Genomic DNA, 21,260 nt, shown 5'->3' on the forward strand with positions numbered 1-21,260 from the left:
GCTCTTGTTACCCCTCTCCTGCTGGGAAGGAGGCGGGGAGCAAGCCTGCAGCCCCAATGCTCCATGGGCTTACCACCACCTTTAGAGCCAAGCAGTCTTGCTCACTCTTCCCTTCTGGCGTGGGCTTCAAAGCTCTGGGGGTCATAATTCAGAACAAAGCTGATCTGAGCTATGTGTGAGCTGGGAAAGCTGCTGTCCTCCACACCTGCTGAGGGAAACCCCTTTCCAGAGGGCAGCGGGCTGTGAAACTTCATTTTTAGGTTTTTATTAATGAAACTGTACAAAGTCATCCTGTACATAATGTACTTGCATTCTTTTATTAAAAAAAAAAAAAAAAAGGACACCCTTGTCCTCCACTGCAATAGGTAGGGTATCTTACAAAGGTCTTTAATGTGGCATTTTCTTTCAGGCGCGTGTTTGTCTGAGCTACCATAAATAAGAGCTTTTTTGTTCCTGGGTCCTGTCGTCTGGCTATTTACAAGAAAGCCTTCCACGTGCTGGAATGCACTCAAGTCCCAGCAGTTAAATGGTACCAAGAGGCAACAGGGGCGACTTGAAACGTAGTGTGGAGCAGACTGCTGCAGTCTCAGTGACACTTGGGCGGTGGTCCTGAACACCCATTTAAAACGGACACCTACCCCAGTGACTAATGCAGGCGTCTTGTGTACAGTAACAGCCATTTGGAAAATGCTTTTATTATTATGGACTCATATTGCCCCTAACTTTCAAGTAAAAGGCTTTTTTTTAATTTTATTTTATTTTCCTATTTCTTCCAATGTCAGCTGCACTAATAGCTTGAAACCACTCCAATAATTTAAAACTGTGTAATGTTAAAATAACCTCTGTCCTATATGCAACTTGATGGCAGGGAGTAAATCCCTGGGAGGATTCGCATTAGCCATCTTTAAATAATTTCTATATACAGAACTAGAACCAACCTTCCCCCACCACCTCTCTGCCCACGGCTCCAGTGTGCAGCACCCCAAACCCCACGGGGTGCAGGGGCTGTCCCGCAGAGGATGAGGATGCCCAAACCAGCCCCGCAGGGTCTGGGGAGGATCTGTGCCGCAGCTTTGCTTCATCACCTGCAACACAGAGACGTGGCACAGGTTATTGCTCTACTCCACTCTGTGCTCCAGGCAGCGCCGACCTCTTGCAGAGCTTTCCCAGGACAAGTGCCGGCGTGATTCCCGGTGCTGGCTCTGCCGAACACGGGCCGTCCCAGCTACGGCTTCGGGATTCAGCCCTGAAGGTCGGCGGAGCCAGAGCAGATTCTGTAGCCAGCACCTGGGGAAGGTCCCTGCTCTGCTGTGGGAGCAGCGGGACCCCACCTCCCTGCCTGTCACCCTGCAGACAACCCCGGAGCTGCTCCCAGCCTTTTGGGGGAGAAGCGGTCGATCCCAAGCTCCCCCCCCTTACCAGTAGCTTCTTCTAAACGGGGCAGCCGCTTCCTGCACCGTCCCAAGGAAAGCGTTGACGTCAGCCACGAGGATTCCTTTGCTTTCAAGGACCTCCCTGCTAACGCTGGGCTTTTCTGCAAAGGAAGGAGCAGCACCGTAGTTCAAACAAGCAAATGAGGTTGTTCTGAAACCCGTAGAAAATACCCCCAAATCCCACTGCAGTTATTCTGTTTTGCAAATGCAAGCAGATTAACAGCGCCACTTTGCAACCAGCCTCAGTGCAGCCAGGCCAGAATTAGAGTGTGACATAAAGCCAGCCACAGGCTCAAAAAACTGCCAGATTTTAGCAGACCTCCAAAAGTCTGTTCATTTTGCCTTTTACTGCACTGATTGCAATGAATCAGTTCACACCTAACCTGCACCTCAAATAAATGATTCTAGCAGAAATAGGAGGAAAATGGGGTGTTTCTTGTCCCTCCTCTGCTGCCTCCCAGGCCAATTTAAGACGGTGCTCACGGGAATCGAGGGCAGCGCCCAGAGCCTGTCCTTACCTGTGAGATACACGGCGAACCTGGCGCTGATGTGCTGAGCCTGCAGGTTCAACAAGCACTTGACGTACTCGGATTTGGGGGGCAACCCGGAGTCGCAGGCGTGGTAGTACAGCACCTCAATGAGATCGGCTCCTTGGCACGACTTGAGGATCAAGTGCTTCTTGCGGGCGTTGGCGTCGACCCTGCTGGGAGAGGGGCAAGGTGAAGGGATGAGGGGCTTCACCCCCTCTCTCCCCTCCCAGGGAATAAGCAGGTATGATGGGACCTGCCTTTCCCCCATGTGTTTTTCTTCCAGCCTCAAGGGTACTTTTACGCTTGCTACCCTGTGCTAAATGGAAATGGCAGGAGCATCATCGTACAGATCACACATGCAGCCAGAAAACAAAATGACCCCTTGCTGCAGGCAGCTCGGACAGACGGGGTGTGCTGGTTTGAGCTGGGACAGAGTGAATTTTCTTCCCAGTAGCTGGTGTGGGGCTGTGTTTTGGGTTTGTGCTGGAAACAGTGTTGATAACCCAGGGATGTTTTCGTTACTGCTGAGCAGTGCTTACCCAGAGCCAAGGGCTGTTCTGCTTCTTACCCCACCCCACCAGCAAGGAGGCTGGGAAGGAGCTGGGAAGGGGCACAGCCAGGACAGCTGATCCCAACTGACCCAAGGGATATTCCAGACTGTATGGTGTCACGCTCAGTATATAAAGCTGGGGGAAGAAAGAAGGGGGGACGTTGGGAGTGATGGCGTTTGTCTTCCGAAGTCTGTCAGGCATGACGGAGCCCTGCTTTCCTGGAGATGGCTGAACACCTGCCTGCCCATGGGAAGTGGGGAATGAATTCCTTGGTGTGCTTTGCTTGCGCACACGGCTTTTGCTTTACCTATTAAACTGTCTTTATCTCAACCCAGGAGTTGTCTCACTTTTACCCTTCTGATTCTCCTGCCCATCCCACCGGGGGGGAGTGAGTGAGCGGCTGCGTAGGGCTGAGTTGCCGGCTGGGGTTAAACCATGACACCGGGGCTCATGATCCCACCACAATGGAGTCAAGAGATGCTACAGGAGCACCAGTGATGGAGCACAAGGAAAACACTTGCTCCACAGCAGCATCTGCTGATGAGGCTGAGTCCTCATCTCACAGAGTACAATGAAATACCCAACTGCGAGCTTCTGCAGCACCTCACTGCTGGAGGACTGAAAACCAGGTCTTCAGAACGATTACCCTGTGCTATCACTTGTAAAGGCTGAGCGTGGAGAGGATCTGAGATCTTTCCCCATTTGTTGTAGCATTTTCTGCTCAGATAGAATAGACCAGTTTCCTCTCTGTTCACAGGTCATTACTAGAAAGCCATCCTTTCTGGTCCGTGGTCTGGCACTAACAAAGGCAGCCTGCCTGATAAAAAACCTCCTTGCTGAGCTCAAATGTGATAAAAGCAGGACATTACAATGGAAAGTAATTGCCATCTTACTTCTCTTTTTCAGATTGCATCATTTAAATACACATTGTTGCAAATAACCTAAAATAAGTGGCAAATAGCAGCAGAAGTTCTGCTTTTCCCAGCAGAGTTTGATTTTACGCACTCCCACAACACACCGGTTCCTCTCCACATTACAAACCCAGAGCTCCTCCTCACTCCCCCAAATCCCACACATTATGGGACAGAAAAAGAAAAAGCAAAGAGACAGCAGGGCAGAGAGAGGCCCAGGAAGGTACCCCGAGCTCCCGAAGTGTGTGTGTGCAGGAGCTGGGGTGAGCTGGTAGGAAGGGAGCTCAGTTTGTGGAGGCAGCTTTCAGAGCGTGCAGCTCCTCGAACAAAATTTGTGCTTTTTCTTAAGCCCCTTGCAGGCTGTAACGCTCACAGAGGGCGTCTCTGCCAAAGAGAGGGGGGAACTGCCTTATGGAGATACAGCGGGGTGCAAGAAGCAGCTGCCAGAGCTCTGCCTCATCCAGGATCACGTGCAAGACTCAACATTTCAGGCCATCTGATCCTCTCCAGGTCCCATGTCCTGCTGCTCCATCTCATATAGATTAAAAAAAAAAAAAAAACCAACAAAAACTATCGCACTTGCTAGCACTCAGATGCTGACCTCCAGCAATTCCAGACTTGAGGCACATGGTCTCTCACTGATAAGTTCGTATTTAAACAAAAATCTTCAAATTCATCTTATAAGAAGCCAAAACCTAACCAAAGGCACCTAACTTGCCCTGTATCCCTGCAGTGAATGGGACACCACACTCCACCACAGTGTGTACATCCTTGCTGCGGTGACAAGGACAGCAGGGATAAGGGACCTGCCACTGCAAAGCCGTTACCTGACATCTTCTCTGAGCTTCTTGCTCTCCTTGTAGTGAAGGAACCACTTCCACCTCCCGCTTCTGTTCAGCTTCTCCAGCACCTTCACCACCTCTTTCAGTTGGCCTGGGGAGACAGCAAGAGGTGGAGGGTAACTGAGTGTGGAAGGGATCCCTGGGGTTGCCCCAACATCTGCTCAAAGTTGGGCCACCTGAGGTTGGTCAGGGCTTTGTCTAGGCAAGGTTTGAACTTCTCCAAGAACGGAGACTCACAACCTGGGTTGTAAAACTGGGATCCTGTCCTAGTGTTTGAACACACTTGCTGCGAATTTTTTCCCCTGATATCTAAAAGGGTAAGCGCAACTTGTCCCTGTCACCTCTTGTCCCATCACTGCGCACCTCCAGGAGGAATGTGGCTCAGTTTTCTCTGCCACTTCCCATTAGGGAGCTGAAGACAGCAACAAGGTCTCCCCTTTGTCCTCCCTTCTCCAGGCTGAATGTCCTTGTACAACCCCTGCTCCAGCTCCTGACCATTCTGGTGGCCCCCACTGTACTTAGATGTTTTTGGGAGCCCTGACCTGGACCCACTATCCAGATGGGGTCTACAAACGCCAAACAGAGGGAAAAAATTGCCCCCACTTAAAGCAGGAGCAGAGGACACCGATGGCAAGTTTTTGGAAGGTGTCAGCAAACCAGCAGGCAAGGCTGGGAGCCAACACTGTGTGTTTCAATCCAAGCGAGAGGCTGCGGCGAGACTCACCCAGCGTTACTGTTTCCAACACCTTGTTGTCTGACACAATGAAGCCACCAGTATGAAACAGTTCCTGGTACGTGTGACCTGTTATATCTTTGGGACTGTCCACTCCGGCAAACGCCACGTTCGGGCAGTGCTTCAGCTTCAGCAAGCATGGGACCTGCTCAAGGCAGAGATGCTTTTGCACACACAGTTGCATTTCAACAGCATTTGCACTTCTCTGCAACCCACACCTGCTCCAGGGAGACCCGGGGAGCCCACCCTGTCCTCTGTCCACACCACCCCAACACTCGTGTCTCTGTAGCTCAACTCCAAAGCTGTGGGTGGTGATACAGGGAGCTACAGGCAGCTCAGTCTGCTGCAATATTCACTGGAGCTAACGAGCCAAGGCTCGGCTGAGCTGGCTCTGTTATATGAGATAAGCTCAGCCTGACTCCTTTGAGCTGGGCTACTCCAAGTGACATTATTCAGCAATCAAAAATGGAGACAGAAGAAAAGCAGAACTGACAGGCTTCATGTTTTTGAAATACTTGTTTTTAACAGCTCTTCATGAAGCACTGTTCTTTCAGTGGAGAGAACAGCATATCCGCAGAAACTGACAACTAAATGTGCAGCTATATATAGTGGAAAATTAAAAACACCTTTAAAATGGATCCTGATATTAAAAAATATTGCTGGTAGAAATAAAAGAAGGGACTCAGGCCTTACATTGTGGATGTGCGATGAAATGTCTTCGTTCCTGATGACAACAAGCAGCCTGTCAGTATCCAGGTGTTCTGCTTCGCAGAAGCTCAGAGGTTCGATCTCCACGTGGCCGCCTTTCTTCAGCAAGGTCTGAAAGAGAAATCGTGTAAGAAGGTTTGTATGGAGAATATCTTCACAACAGTGGTGCCACGCTCCCAGCAGATGTGTGCCTGGGGACAAGGAGAGAAGAATGAGACAGCAACCCCAACCAGGCATCCTGGTGTCAAGGGCACCCTATGGTGTCCGTCTGTCAAAGGCACTGCGTGCTCCAGGCCAGGGCTCCCGCCAGTGGTGGAAGAAGCAGCCATTTATCTTTGTTGGCAAAAACCTTCTAGAAAACCACCTTGAGCATCTCACTGTAGCATGTGTTGGGCCTCCTCTCTATTTTGGAACAGCAAATCCTCCCATGCAATCACCCTCCCTGAGTTTTCAACCCTTTAATGAGAGCTTGAGCAAAAGCCACCTTGCAGGGGTTGAGTTTGGGCTGCTCCTGCATGAGCTTAAATTTGTTTTGGCCCAGGGGATGTTCAAGTGATAGGACAAGAAGAAACAGCCTCAAGCTGCATCAGGGGAGGTTTAGGTTGGATATTAGGAAAAATTTCTTCACCAAAAGGGTTGTCAAACATTGGAATGGTCTGCCCAGGGCACTGGTTGAGTCACCATCCCTGGAGGCATTTAATAGACATGTAGACATGGCATGTAGGGACACGGTTTACTGGTGGACTTGGCAGTGCTAGGTTAATGGTTGGACTTGATGATCTCAAGAGTCTTTTCCAACCTAAATGATTCTATGATTCTAATTTCTGGTGGTGTGAGCGGAGATGAAGTAGCAGAGGAGGCTCCTGGCTTAAGGGAACCAAACACCATCTGTGTTGGGTTCAGCAAGCTTGCCCTGCACCGGCTCCTGCTGCCCTCAGCTCTCACCCCAGGGCCACCCATCCCCGTCCAGGCCAGCGGGGCTGGCTGTTACCTTCACTCTTGCAAAGAAAGGGTCCTTGTCCGTCTCCACCAGGTAGAACATGCCAGCGTGGCCGCAGGCCTCCTTGGCCATGCTGTGCAAGTGGAAACGCAGTGCGCTGTACAGGTCCTCGATCATCTCCTTGAAGGCGGCCATCCTCCCGGGGAGGGATGCGCAGGTCCACTTGCTCATGGCCTCCCCCTGTGCCGTGACCAGCCTTCCGCCCTCGCTCCCCGCATCAGCCCTGCTCAGCATCACCTTGTTGAACTCAGCGTACTCATCAAGGATGACTGCGATGTCCCCCCGTGAGTCCTTTAGCTTATCATCGTACTTAAGTTTGCTGAGGTGGAAGGGAGCAGCGCGGCCCTGGCTTGTGGTTCGGGATCTGGCCCTGCTCCTCTCGTCACAGAGTGCGTCCTGCCATGGGGTACACGGGTCCCCCTGCCAGCTGCTTTGCTGGTGCCAGCCGAGCCCGCTCGGCCATGTGTCTGAGGGCAGGATCGTCACCTGCAAAGGGCTCCTGCTCCGCGGGGAGAGCGGGACAGGAGCTTCTCGCACAGGCAAGGTCTCAGACATCACCTGGGGAGAAAAGTCTTGTGGAAAGATGCTTTTGGAGGTAGAAAAGGGTGGTTTCCCACTCCTTAGGATTTGTTTTAGCTTATAATGGAAACGGAGACACTCCATGTCCAAAGTGTGCTGGGTGATCTCCTCAAAACCCCTCCAAGTACCCCTCAGTGACCTTAACAAATGCGGCTGCCCCGTGCAGTGTCTGCGACTCTTTGAAGGCTGCAAATTTCCCATCCTCTCCTGGCACTTTTTGGTGACCACAAAGTTCCGGTAGTCCTTGGTGATCCCCTGGCTGTCCCTAATATTGACATACTGTGGAACGTGCCCACTGCTGGCTTCCCCCGGGCCAATTGGCCAGCCGTGCTGAGCCTGTGAGCAGCCCCCCTCTGCGCCCAGCCAGCCCCAATCCTCGCTGCACCCCTCCACATGCACCAAGCTCGCGGAGGAGGAGTCGCAGTTAGTCCTTGCGCCTGCAGCATCCACAGATCTGTAGGAACTCCTGGCTGTAAGCAAGGACTGTGAAGTCTCCCCAAAAGACTCCTGGTCTGAGTCGCTGGAGAAAGTCTCAGATAGATCCTTGGAGGTCAAGCCCATGCGTCTGTCTTTGCTGGGGAGCTGCTTTGCCCTTGGGAGCACGTCCAAAATATCCTCAGCGTCACTAAGCTCCAGGCTTTCTCCAGAGAGCCCCCTGTGTCGATGTAATGGCAACACTGGGAAGGGGAGAGTGGGGATTTCTCCCTCTCCCACCTCCACGCTGGCATGGTGCAGATCAACAAACACGTCGGATCCCTTGGCCTCGTGCTCACCCTGGTTGCACACAGACTGGGGCTTGCACAGTGGCATGAGCAACTCCTCTGCTGAAAAAGATGCAGGGCTGGCAAGAGGGATGCTACTTCCTCTTTCTAAATCCTCATACGGCACAGGTTCCTTCTCACGGCTCCCTACCATGTCTGCTGCTTGGCCCCCAGGGCTGCCATACCCGGAGCAGGCGCCTGGTGGCAGCTGTCCCATGCAGCAGGACCTTGGGGCACCATCTGGAGCCAGACTCACGCTGGGGGAACACGTCTCGGGGTGCATGCTGAGGACTGAGTCTGGCTCGAGGTTGTGCAGACCTGCCTTTTGGTTGTGCGGAGCAGAAGGAGGCACCAATCTTGAGTTACGTGGCACGAGCGCATCCACAGGGGAGCTCTTTGCTGGCTCTGCATGGCACAGACCCACGTCTTTTTTCACCTCTTCTGCACATCTGGGCTTTAAGGAGCCATCTGGGCTCTTGGCAGCCACACTCACATCTGCAACACCTACTTGCTCGCAGGTCTTCCCGTGTTGGTACAGGATTGGCCCCTGCTCACTTTGCTCTAACAAGTGTGGGGGGGGGTCTGCGTCTCTGCCATGGAGGAGAGGGTCCTGCTGCAGCGGCGAAGCAGGAGCTGAGCCTCTGTGGACAGGTGGGGACAGGCTGTTTGGGGAGCTCTGCTGCTGCGTGGGGTGCTCCTTCATGGCAGACATCCCCTCTCTCATTGAGGAGGAGGGCTCTGATTTCAAGAGGTGATGAAGAGAGGTCTCTGGCTCCTGTGGTGTGTTAGCCACCATTGCTGTGTTTGCTTTGTCACTCCTGGGGGACTTCCCGGCACCGAGGCACACATCATTGCTCCCCGCAGCTTCAAAGTCACCTGCTAAGGCTGTACAGTTGAAGGCGAAGGCCTGGCCATCACCCACTCCCAAGGACTCATCCAGCACATCTGTGGGGTTGGCAGAAGGGCTGTTATGCTGTTCTTCCACCAAAACTTTGTTCCCTTCTTGGTTTGATTCACAAGGCCTCAGCGAAGTGAGGTCCGCACAAACATCACCTCCACACCTTTGGGAAAGGCAGCTGCTCTCTCCCAGGTTGCTCCGTGATGGAGACTGGATGCTTGCCATGGCCTCCTGGTCCTCTGGAGCCATCCCAGGATCTGTTGCTCCACCAAGTGATGTGAGGCAGGCAGAACTGGAGTCAGGAGATGAGGTTAGTGACAGTCCCTGACCACACAGTGACTCCAGGCCAGCTGTGCCGGCAGCTCTGCTCCCAGCAGGCACCCACCTTTCTGCAGAGGGCGCACGATCCTTGTCTTTCTGCTCCAAGCTGTCCCCGACTGTCTCTCCGGCAGGTCCCAAGTTGCCTGTAATGCTGTCTGGCTGTGCCCCACAGACAAGGCTGGGATCAGGTGATAACAACAGCATCAACCCACTGTCACGGGGTGACCCCACGTTGGCTGGAGTGGCTGCATTTGCCAAACCAACGCTGTTTGTCTCTGCACTTGAGGAGGCCAGAGTCTCCCAGGGTTCTTGCAGTGTGTGCAGGCTTGGTGCCACCTCACCAGGCAGTCCTTGGGGGCCAGTCCCAGTCCCATCTGACAGCGCTGGTGTTGACCTGCCTGGGCAGGAGGATGCTAAGGCAGTGGGGCTGGGCACAGGGCCCTCTCCAGGAATGTCAAAGTCCTTCAGACATGCCGAATTCACTCGCTTCTGCTTGCTGAGTTCATGCTCTATGTCAGCATCACCGCTTTCAGAAAATACTAAATCAACAGGCCCCAGGACTGTGCTTTCATACTCAGAGTCCTCTTTCTCTTTTTTTCCCTCCTCCACCTCTTCCTCCTCCTCTTTTTCTGGATGTCCAAAGGTGTCTTGTGATTCCCTGCCTTCCCCACTGGCTCCATCCAGCTTTGAGCTTTTGGGACTTGCTTCTAAGGACATTGAATCACAGGCACATTCCAGTCCGTTGCTGGTGGCCCAGCTGCCATCCTCAACCTCCATACAGTGCTCAGCATCTTCCATGCCCTCTCCATCCTTGGGAGGGCCAGGTCCACCCCCTGACCCTGCTGCCCATGCGCTCTCCTGCTGCTCTCCACGTCCATGCAGTGTGCACAGGGCATCATTCCAGGGAGCCATACTGGAATTTGGGGCTTGGCTGCACGCGTTTTCCCTGCCCGGTGCAGCTGGAGGCTTGCTGGCACTGCCAAGCTCATCGGAAGGGCTGGGGGTCATCATAGCGTCCAGCAGTCCCTCCCTGGGTGGCTCCTTCTGAAACAATACAATTCAGAGGTTAATCTTCAAGGGAGGCAAATGCAGGAGCCAAGACACCTGTGCAGGAGGACATGGATATTTTAAATGCTCAAACTTTACAAGTACAACCACTCCAACAGCATCTGAGGACATTAGTTTGAGTTTGTCTCTAAAATAAGTCCAGGTTGAATCCTTATCCCATATGAGCCACTACCATCCCCACCTCAGCCAGCAAGCAGAGTGCTGCAGACAGCCAGGGAAAGGTTTTGAAACTTTCCACCTTCTTTACACCATGAAATGGCTTAAAAATAGGCCAAACCATGCAGGGGCAATCAGCCAGTGCCCAAAGATAATGTATGTAGCAGCATCCTCTTACCTCTGCTGAGTTTATCTGTCCAAGCAAGCTGTATGGACACTATGGACAGTGATCCCACATTTCCCCGCAAAACACTTCTCCCTGCTTCACAGCACTAAACCCAGGAGGTAAAAAACTCTGGGATATTTTTTCCTGCAAAACAGTTGCAGCCCTATGGCAGCTGCCCATTTGTTCAGAGTGGAAGTTTTAAAGGAATTATTTTAGTTCAAGAATTCATTCTTAAAAAACGTCAGCAGACACCCATGTTTTATATTTACCCAAGTACCTCCACTCCTGACCATCTGCAGACCATAGAAACTGTAAATTTTAATTTTAAAAACCCTTCCCAGAATGGATTATTAACTAACTTCACCAGAGGTGCAAGGGAAATGCTGCAAAGCACTGCACTGCCACCTGTGTGTGGGAAACCTCTCCAAGCCAGCAAACCTCAGTTCTCCCAAACCAGCAGAGGAAAGGCTGTGCCGTGTCCCCTGACATGTCTGGGCTGCTGTGACCATGGGCAGGCAAATGCAGCTGTCCACAGGACACAGGCAGGCTTTTGAGTCCTGGTCTGGGGTGTTTGTGGTTCCTCTCCTCTCTCAGTTAAGCACAGGACTCAGACCCTATCCAAGCTCACACAGCTTGCAGCTGAAATGAGGAACAGACATCGAGCTCGAAACTTTAGTTGCTCTAGTTCTTTGGGATTCCTCCCCCTTGGAGAGCATCCATGTTGAGGCCCTGGGCCCTTGGACACAGATAGATACAGCTCGTGACAGAGCCTGGGGATGCCAGGTCACTCCAAGAGGATATCCAAACCCAGACTGAGGCCTGAAAGCTTCTTGTTTTATGGTGACTGAACACATCTGCATGGCAGTCATTTGGGGCAGCTAAATACTGGGAGATGTGTCTCTGTCCTGCTTTGGGAACCCCCACTACCTAGCTCTAAGAAAGCCCACAAGCACATCTGCTCCACTCCTCTGAGAAGACCCTACTCCTATAAACGTAAAATGCATTTTGTGCCCTATAGACTCATATCACCCAAACCCCAAGCTCTTACCGCAGTAATGGTCGAGACATCATGCACACACTCCTCAGGAATGACTGCCAGCTGCCTGTCTTTCACAGCCAGGCTCTCATCGGCACGTTCAATGAGGGAAAGGCTCTCGGGACAGCTTGTGGAGGAAGGCTCCTCCTCCCCACAGGGCAGCTCCACTGAAGACGATACCGTGCTATCGACAACACCAGGAGTTCCATCATCATCAGTCTGAGAGTCTGCAGGGCTCTCCTCTGGGCAGAAACATCCCTGGCAACGTGTGCTGCGATCCAGAGAGCTGCTGGGAGTCTGGTCAGGGTCTGACCGAGAGTCTGCAGGGCATGTCTCCAACCCAAAACAGTCCTCACCATCATCACTCAGCTCAAGAAAGTCCCCAGTGCTATTTATTGAGACATACTTCTCGGGGTTGCTGTGCTCTACCACCTTCCTTGTGCTGCTCAGGAGTTTGCTGGGTTTGCTGTAGAAGAGAGCCACCCACATATGAAGGATCAGCTTCATCTCTTCCACATCATCGGGCAGATTGGGGTCCCAGGGCCTGGAAGGGAAAGCAAACACAGCCTGAAATGTCTTCATCCTCCGCCTCCAGTTGACTAGCACAAGGTAACTCATCTCCTGGTTCCCCATGGCACTAAGCCCCAATGCAGAGGGGGCTGCAAATGCCCAGCTGCAGACACAGATCACTTGATGTGGTTTCCAGCTTGTTGAAAAAAAAAAGAGAAACTCATGACTGCAAAGGAGGACTCTTGTTCATGGCTCTAGGTACCAATTCTAGCTGCAGAGCCATGGGAATCATAGAATGGTTTGGCTCACAAGGGGCCTTTAAAGACCATCTAGTCCAGTCCCCCCTGCCATGGGGGAAGATGCCAGGGACACCTTCTACTAGACCAGGTTGCTCAAAACCCCCTCCAACCTGACCTTGATCACTTCCATTGACAGGGCACCCACAGCTTCTCTGGGCAACCTGTTCCAGTGCCTAGTCACCATAAAACATTTCTTCCTTATGTCCCAACCAAACTTACACTCTCTCAGTTTAAAACCATTGCCCTTTGTCCTGTCACTACACGCCTTGGTAAAAAGTCTTTCTCTGTCTTTCCTATAAGCCCCCTTTATGTATCAAAAGGCTGCAATAAGGTCTCCCCGGAGCCTTCTCTTCTCCAGGCTGAACCACCCCAACTCTCTCAGCCTGTCCTTATAGGAGGGGTGCTCCAGCCCCCTGATCATCTTCATGGCCCTCCTCTGGACCTGCTCCAACAGGTCCATGTCCTTCTTATGCTGGGGGCCCCAGAGCGGAGTAGAGGGGCAGAATCATCTCCCTTGACCTGCTGGCCGTGCTTCTTTTGATGCAGCCCAGGATACAATTGGCTTGCTGGGCTGCAAGCACACATGGCTGGCTCATGTCCAATTTGTCACCCACCAGTATCCTCAAGTCCTTCTCCACAAGGAAAACACACCAGCGTTAACACAGCAAAGGTGGGCATCTGAGCATGGGGAAAAAGGCACCTATCATGCAAAGCAAGGCACAAAAAGAGCAAAGGAAGCCCCTTCCAAAAGCACCCCAGATGTCCAGCAAGAGACGTCCCCTACAGATGTCCTTCCAGACTGACTTACCCATGCAGGGCACGGATGACTGTTTTCTCCAGGGCATCGTTGGTGTACCTGCTGTCCAAATTGAAGAGATACTCTGCCTCCCAATGGCACGTCACCTTCACAGACTCGCCGCAGATGTTCACTGTGTGGGACTTGGCAAAGTCCTCTTTCAGCCGGGGGGAGAGCAGGTTGCTCCTGCGCCTCATCACCATGGCCTCGAAGGGCCGCTGTAGGTGGGTGCTGTTCTGCTGGTGGCGGAAAGGCAGAACTTTCCCAACCAGGGGTCCTGCTCGGGCATTCCTGGTCCCATTTCTGGAAGGTGCTGGGCCAGGGTAGGGAGCACCTCTGGGATACATGTGTTTCTTTGAGTGCTCAGGCATCTGTGAGGCATATGAGTGTTCAGCAGAGATGAAGGAGTGCTTGTTTGCCTCAGCAGCTTCTTGAGTCTCTCTTGGAGGCAATGCATGGGGTTTTGCAGGGCTGGGGCTCGCACTGTTCTTCTTGCTGAAAATCCCAGGGCTTTTCTCCCTGGGAATAGAGGCTAAATCATTTAAGTCTATTTTTTCAGCAGAAGAAAGCTTCTGGTTCGGCGATACTTTGCTAGGACAGGTTGCTCCCTTTGCAAGCTTGTCTACCCTGTGGTACTCATGGTCAGAAGCAACACGCAAGGATCTGTGCTTGCGATGACTCTGCTGCTCCTTTGCAGAGTTGCTGGAGGGGCTGCAGGACACGGCGATCATCCCACTGCCCCTGGGGATAAATGAAGGAATACAAGAACCCAGAGCCAGATCAGCCAGCAAGTTCAAGGCATGGGACTCATAGTTGTTTCCCTTCAGAACGAAACCGAGATCAGGAACCCCGCCTGGGTAAATCTCACTTGTTTGGCCATCTGCTCCGTGACACTGGGAAGAAACTTCACTTGGGAGGACAGAGAATGGCTCCTTCCACTCTGCATGAGAAAAACAAAGTCGGAGAATAAACAAAGGCCACATAGCTCTGCCTTGAGAAGAGGTTCAAAGCAGGCTTTCAGTCTGGCAGGAAAAAGTGTCTCTCCAGCATGGAATTTGAACACATAAAAAAAAACCCAAAACATCTCTATGGTCACGCAGGCCATGGCTACTACAAAATGATCCAGAGTCGGGAATCTAAGCAACTTCAGGAAGGGGGTTTATTCTCAGAAATAAAAGGCATGGGATCTAGAGTGAACAAAATTTCCCTTGGTCTCTGTGCACAGGGTAGTTTGGCCACTTAAATACAACCAGAGATATTTTAGGTGTTTCCTTAATCGTTTTTATCTTGCTTTAAATTTTTGCCTAGTTTGAGTATTTGCAGTCTTCACAGATAAACCCTGTGCTATACTTCCAAAAACCCACAGTTACAAAAAAACCCAAATCCTCTAAAACAGAGGAAAACCACTCTGCCCTGATGCTTCCCACTGCACACCCTCTCAAGAGCATAACCCACCCCTCAGCTGTACCTCAAGAGCACATGCAGAAACCTGAGGGCTCTCAAAGGCAGCCAGAGCACAGCAAATAAGTGTTGATTTAGCTTTCAGTGTTAAAAATGCCCCTCACCGTAGCTCAAGGCCCATATTCATAATAACAGTATGAAGTCATTAAACAAGGTTAATGCCTTCAAGTAAAAACCAGCACAAAAATCTCTCTTCAAGTAAAACCTTATTAATCACATCTGTGCTAGTCCTGCATGTTACATTTAATTTCCTTGAGAACTGCATAGTAAGACACATAAATCGAGTATTTCTTGCTGCTAAACAGTCTTATTTTGCATTTTTGGCTGATCCTGGCATTCAGCAGGATCCATCTGATACCCTGCCCGTGCTGGAGCACTGGCCAGATCTGCTCCAGGAACCCCCATGTGAAAAGGGCAACAAGGGGTGGTGTTTGATACACACACGCTGATGAAAAGCGCCACATTTCAGGAACACGTGGCAATAAAAGATCAAGAAGAATGGATAAACTGAGCCAAGGTGGCTAAACCAGTCTTCAAAGCCTCCACATCCCCCAGGAAGGGGAAAAAGAAAGACCAGAGACAGATCCGAAAAAGGACATCAAAGCATGAGAGTGAGAAAACACCACAAATTAGCAGAAAATTACTCTCCTGTTCCATTGTTTATTTTGGCACTGTAATACTGGTTCTTAGTTTAACAGCAGACTCCCGGCCAGCACCTGCAGACGCTACGCTCAGGGGCTGTCCATGCTGCCTCTTAAATCTGCTGCAGTCTGTCTGCAAAGGCTGCGACAATTCGACTCCTTTTAAAATGACTGGATTTACAACATAACAGACTAAGAATCTAGGTAGATGCTGGCTACAAGCAGAGGTTATAATGCTCTGTCCGTGAGCTGCGTCAATGCAGTTTCACAGCTCAGCAGTTAAAAATCAGGATTTTTAAACTACCTGAGCAGTTTGCCAAGGATGCAAACTGAAGGCTTAGGAAAGGACTCAGAAGAGACCCCGTGTGGTTTGCACATCCTGCAACAGAGTTTTTCACGGTTGCCTTTATGTTTTTCACTACTATGCATAACTGGGTGCCTGCAGGCTGTGGGGCAGCAGCACTCAGACCCCAGTCCAGACCCTCAGCGCTAAATGTCATAAGGCCCTTTGGCTGCTGCCAAACGTGCCATTACTATCATCTAGTTGTGACCTGATCGTGATGTTTGACGGCTCGGCTTTTAAAGTAAAGATTTCCACAGGAAACAGCACTCTTACCACTTTCTGCTTGCTTTTTGGCTTGAGGTTTTGATGGGCTGTTAGCCACACTTTTTAGTGTCTTACTTTTCACTGGCTTCGTGACGGTCTCAGCAACAGGAACCTTTTTCATGTCTGGGTTCTTCAGTATCTTTAGCCTCTTTGTTTCCAAGCCAGGATCGTCATGAGCTGAGGTTTCCTTCTGAACAGGTTCAGACTGTGCTTTGTGCACAAATTCTGCAGACAGGACCTCCGCACCTGGGACAGGGAAAAAGGAGCACATTTCTCGTTTTGAGACATATTCAGGTTAAAAAGGAGTAACTACAAAATATCCAGCAAAGAAATGTGGAAGGACTGCTTTAGAAGTGATTACCAGTAGCACAGTAGTCTTCAATGACTTGATTTACGCATCCAATCTTACAAATGGGTTTGTTACTGATGTGAGTGATCAGTAACCAGTTTTTAAAAATTAAGCATCTCTTCTTAAGCTCATTAAAAGCCTGCTTTCCTGAACTAGAATAGGTGTTCTCCAGGGATAAGTCACTCTAATTCCTGCCCCGCACACTGGCATCCTGAGGGTACTTTTAATCTCTCCAAGAAGCACATAAGAACCTCTCCCAGATCCATCAGCAATGCCACCCAGGCCCGAGACAACGTGCCCCAGGACAGAGCTCAACAGACTGTGAATCAGAGCTGACTTCAGCCCACAGCCGGCAGATGCCATACAACCCCCTGATCTGCACAACAGCCCATTTGTACAGTCGCTGCCGCTACCCGTGATGTGTGTAAATGCTGGGGAGGTCGCCGAGTATGACACTAACTTCGTAGACAGCTGGTCCTTTGGATGTTTATGGCCACGTTTCATCACCAAGGTTGAGACTCATCTCAACCCACTTTGAGTGTCTCTACAAATCAGGTGGAGGCTCAGCCTGGCTCAGGACAGGCTTAGCCTATCCTCAGCAGTGAGACAGGAGCCTTCAGAGGACAATTTACGCCATTGAGACACCCTACATGAGCAGGTCAGGCCAGATGCCAGCTTTCAGCAGAGTAAGTTGGGTGGGATCAATCTCACACTTCTAGCTTCCTCAAGGCCACAGCAAGAAAGCTGACTTTCAGGGAGTCACAATGTGACCATATAGGGTGGCTGGTTATTTAGGCAGCCTCTGTGACCATGGCTTTGGCAACTGCTCCTTGCCTGAGCCATCAACAGCCCATGGACAAGTGACCCAATAACCATGACCTGGCTGATGCCCCTGTGCAGAGTCACCTGTAAGCAAAGAAAGGCACCAGCACAGACCATTGCACCAAGTTTCAGGTACCTTCACCGAAATCCCCTGCCATAGCCCTGGACTCCTTCCCAGGTTGAACAAGAGACTGTGGAGACATCACCACAGACCTATTTGGATGCTCTCAGGAGCTATCTGCTTGCGCTGGGCACCTGGGGGGATGGCGAGGGGACACAGCTCCTAGCAAACCCTGAGTATCCCAGCTGGATATCCCAAAGAAGCAGGAGGAAGTCAGTCCCATTTATATAGCACTTACCTCTTTTCCTTCTGTGTGGAAACTGCAAATTGGCTAATTTAAGCATGGGCTCGTTGGAACTGGCCGTGAACCCCGGCTTTTTAGGAAAAGAGAAAGCGATGTTGATTTTCTTCTTCTTGGTTGCTTTCCTGTTCCTGCTGCTGTCCCCCATAGGATGCATTTGCATCTTGAGGGGTGACCATTTCTTCCTGGTGCTGGTCACAATGGCTCGGCTGGATTTTCTCCTGCTCTGCTGTACCCATAGCTTGCTGGCTGAGTTGACATCTTTTGTGGGCCCTTCACCACTGTGGTCCAGCCCCACACTGGGCTGTGGGTTTTCACTTTTGACTTTTATTTCCGCTGCTGTGTTGGGACTAATAGGGTCTGGTGGCACAGCTGAACAGAAGTCCACTTTACAATCGGCCTCTGAATCGCAGCAAAGAGACTGAACAGCACCAGTCAAACATCCTAAGGCAGCTGACATTTCCAGAGTATAGCTGCTGGGATCAGAAAGATAATGCTGCAGCTGGGAGAAAGACTGCTCTGAGTGTTTTTTGAAGGGATCAGTACATTCATCCTCAGTTGGTGAGAGGAGAGAAGAAAGGGAAATTTTGCAGTTTTGCCCAGAGGTGGGCTGTGTATTTTGATCAAGCTTTGCGTACTCCTGGAAGTGCTGTTTGATACATAAGCTGGTACTGACTGCATCCCCCCATGAAGAACTCGTAGCTTTCTGTAAGGCATAGCGAAGTCCAGGCAAAACTGATGCTATTTTTAATGAGATGTCGCTATCATCACCATCTTCCCTTTCATCTTTTGGATCATGCTTTTCAACTGCAAAAGGAAAGTAACAGAATTTTACTCACATTAAAAAAGGATTAAATTCCCCAAATCACCTCACCGTTACACGCGAAAAGAACATGAAAGCTATGAAAAAGCCCCAGAAGCCAACCTACAAAAAGCTAGCCCCAGGGGTGATGTCCTGGTTTGATGGATGCTTGTAACTGCTGAAGGTAAAAAGAATTGCACGTAGGAGTCAAAGTGGATTAAACTAAGATGAAAGACTGCTGTTGTATCAGCTAGCTCCATTCTGCAGGAAATTACAGGGTGAGATGGCACACATAGTGGTCTAAGTCCTTTCACTCTAGCAACTCTTGCTACATCCAACATTTAAGATAGTCAGAGCTCTGAAAATAAGATGGGTTTTGTTGGCTTTGTTTTAAACCTGTTTAAATTTAGGGTTGCCCATGCAGGGTGTTTAGACTAGCACCATTTTCAGATCACTTGTGTTAGGTCCCTGTTCACGTGCAACTTCCAGCAGCTCCATCTCTACCTGCTGTCAGCGTGGGTGGACACGCTTCACATGAAGACACCACATTAGTGGTCTGGAGTGGGATGGGAAATACAGACTTCCTCAAGCAGATCTGGGGACTGTACAACTAACTAACATGATCCCTGGGTGATTTCTAAAGCTGGAGGACTGATCCTACTGAAAAGAGTTGGTGTTTCTGTTTTCAGCAGGATCAACACTCTACCACATACACTGCTCAGTATCATAAAAGCCTTGGGTTTAGCTCCCAGTAGGGATCAACGAGTCCCAAGGCTTGAGGGTGCCGACCCCCGCAGGTGTCACTGTGGAAGTAGGCTCCGCTTGGCATAGCAGCAACCTCTCAGTGTCTGGAAATGCCTGGAGAGCCAGTGTGATATGCAGAGCCTGTCAGTTGAGCTCCCCATCTGCACAAGGCAGACTTATCCAGCTTCATCTGCTGCAAGCCAGCAGCCTGATGTTAGTGCTTTGCACCCACAGGATTGGCCCATCTGCATGTTATGATCCAACTCTGAGGTTTCTTTCGGTTGCAGGGCCAGGCTGACAACCCCAGTGCCCTTCCCTGTCACATCTCTTCCCAGCAAGGCAAAGGCATTTCTCTTCCCCTTCCAGATGTGCGATTTTCTTCGCCTCTTGGCTTGCCTTGCACTGGCAATGCTGGTCCTTGTTACCGGCAAGCCCAGGCGTCCCTGCAAGCCAGCTCCCAGCTGCCTGCCTCCGCTGCTGGCTCAGGAACACTGCGGCATGTCTGCACAGCGGGTTTGGTACGCCTGCCCTACATTCCTCTTGACGGCTGTCTGGACAGGAAGGGAACAGATTCAGAGGCCGCTTGTTTTAAAATGGGAAACATTATTCATGCTTCGAGTCTGAGCTGAGTGACTTCAGATGTGACCATCCTTCAACCTCCTGCTCTTTTTGCATCTCCCCTGCACCCCTGCCATCCATTTTCAACCCCAAACCCCTGCACAGCTCTGCTTATCTTCATAGAAAGGAAAAGCCCTAAGGAAAAAGGGTTTATAATCCCGGTGAGAAGAGGTCTCCGTCCCAGGGGACAGTCAGGGCTGGTTGGGGTAACGCCGCTCACATAGGCAGAATGGGACAGCACGTGCTGGAGTCCTGCCGGCACCAGAGGGAAAGCATCTGGAAGCCATCAACGTTCAGATCATGACATATAACAACACTGAGTGTTTACTCAATGTTATCCTCTCCCCTTGCCTGTTCTCTTTGTCACTAGCTGCTCTCTGGCTGCCATGGCTTCGCCTCCTCTTTAGCATCAACACCAGCCACAGGCAATGTCTACTACAGCCCCAAACTTTCCTACCAACCAGCTGATTGCACCAGCTTCTCTCTGGTATGCTCCTTACGCCTGGTGCCCTCTCCTGTCTCCACCACCTTCTTCCACAATAACCCTCTTCAAGATAAATACCTCCTTGCCCTGTTCTCCTCTTCCCCAGCGTACAGTGCCCACAGTCAGCTTGGAATAGACCCCTCTGCTCTGGAGGGTATTTTCTGCCTGTTGCAGGGCTGGTCAGCAAGATCTCAATATGTGGTTAGCCAGTTCCCACCTCCAGTCTGCTCTCCAGGCATTCTTCCCCTTCACCTCACCCGATTCCAAGCCCTTGCTCCAGGCATCACAGCAACAACCTGATCGCAGGTTTGACCTGGCACTTTGGATCTTCAGTCTGCCTCAGGAGGAGCCTGTCTCTCTCCCCTACACCTAGTAAAGATACTAGAAATGTTGCCACGCTAACACAGCCACCAGCAGCACGTCCTTAAAGTTAGGCTGACTGAATTCAGGCAAAGACATTTGCAACACGTACTGCCAAGTTACCATCATGTCTTCACCCGACTTACAAGCCCACTTCATATGCGAGTCCTGAAGAATAAAGTTTATAGCTGGAGGTTAAACACTGAAGAAGACAAAGCAATCCATGCTTGGATGTGCCTGTGGGTCCCATCAGCTCTTCTGCTGATTTTATCTTCTGGGGAGGGGAGATGGGTACGTCCTATGCAGCTCTGTCGGCAATGCCAGCCATCGCTCACACAGAAGTGGACTGAAATACCAATGTGTGGCTGGCATAAACAGTCTCTTGGCTTGTCCCTAGGATGACTCAACAAAAAGCAAGCCAGAAGTTACGCAGAGCAAAAGGCCCCTGCTTATACATTGCTTGCAGATCTGCAAGGCTAGAAGTATTACTGGTGGAGTAGGCGCAGTGAGAGGCACGTGGATGAAGCTGTCCAGGGGAGGCAGAGCAGTAACTTTCTTTATGTCCACAAGAAGAAATTGTAGTATAAATATTTCTACACAGACAGTGCAGCAAAAAGCCAATAGATAGAGAGAAAATTTGAGGCAAATGCAACAGAGGTTGAAGCTGATTCTTACTTCAAGAGCTGCAGGTTCAAACCGAGCAATCTTTATT

General features: G+C 50.9%; 1 protein-coding gene across 7 annotated transcripts in view; it reads right to left on the minus strand.

Moving 5' to 3' along the window:
- Nucleotides 1–289: 289 nt before the first annotated feature.
- The window catches only part of TASOR2 (transcription activation suppressor family member 2), a 44,714-nt gene continuing 23,743 nt past the window's right edge, over nt 290–21,260 (minus strand). For 2 of the 7 annotated variants that reach the window (XM_049813743.1, XM_049813749.1), the window contains 11 exons: nt 17,538–18,347; nt 16,017–16,253; nt 13,311–14,238; nt 11,706–12,237; nt 6,700–10,311; nt 5,694–5,819; nt 4,992–5,145; nt 4,253–4,358; nt 1,952–2,136; nt 1,420–1,534; nt 290–1,085 (listed from right to left, as the gene is read on the minus strand). In XM_049813743.1, the coding sequence (XP_049669700.1) occupies nt 1,082–1,085; nt 1,420–1,534; nt 1,952–2,136; nt 4,253–4,358; nt 4,992–5,145; nt 5,694–5,819; nt 6,700–10,311; nt 11,706–12,237; nt 13,311–14,238; nt 16,017–16,253; nt 17,538–18,347 (6,809 nt within the window). In that variant the 3' untranslated portion in view covers nt 290–1,081. Of the gene's footprint in view, nt 1,086–1,415; nt 1,535–1,951; nt 2,137–4,252; nt 4,359–4,991; nt 5,146–5,693; nt 5,820–6,699; nt 10,312–11,705; nt 12,238–13,310; nt 14,239–16,016; nt 16,254–17,537; nt 18,348–21,260 lie in introns of those variants that run through there. The other 5 variants (XM_049813747.1, XM_049813746.1, XM_049813744.1 and 2 more) reach the window with 5 other exon arrangements.

The sequence above is a fragment of the Accipiter gentilis genome, chromosome 11 (assembly GCF_929443795.1).
Source record: "Accipiter gentilis chromosome 11, bAccGen1.1, whole genome shotgun sequence".
NCBI classification, from domain to species: Eukaryota; Metazoa; Chordata; class Aves; order Accipitriformes; family Accipitridae; genus Astur; species Astur gentilis.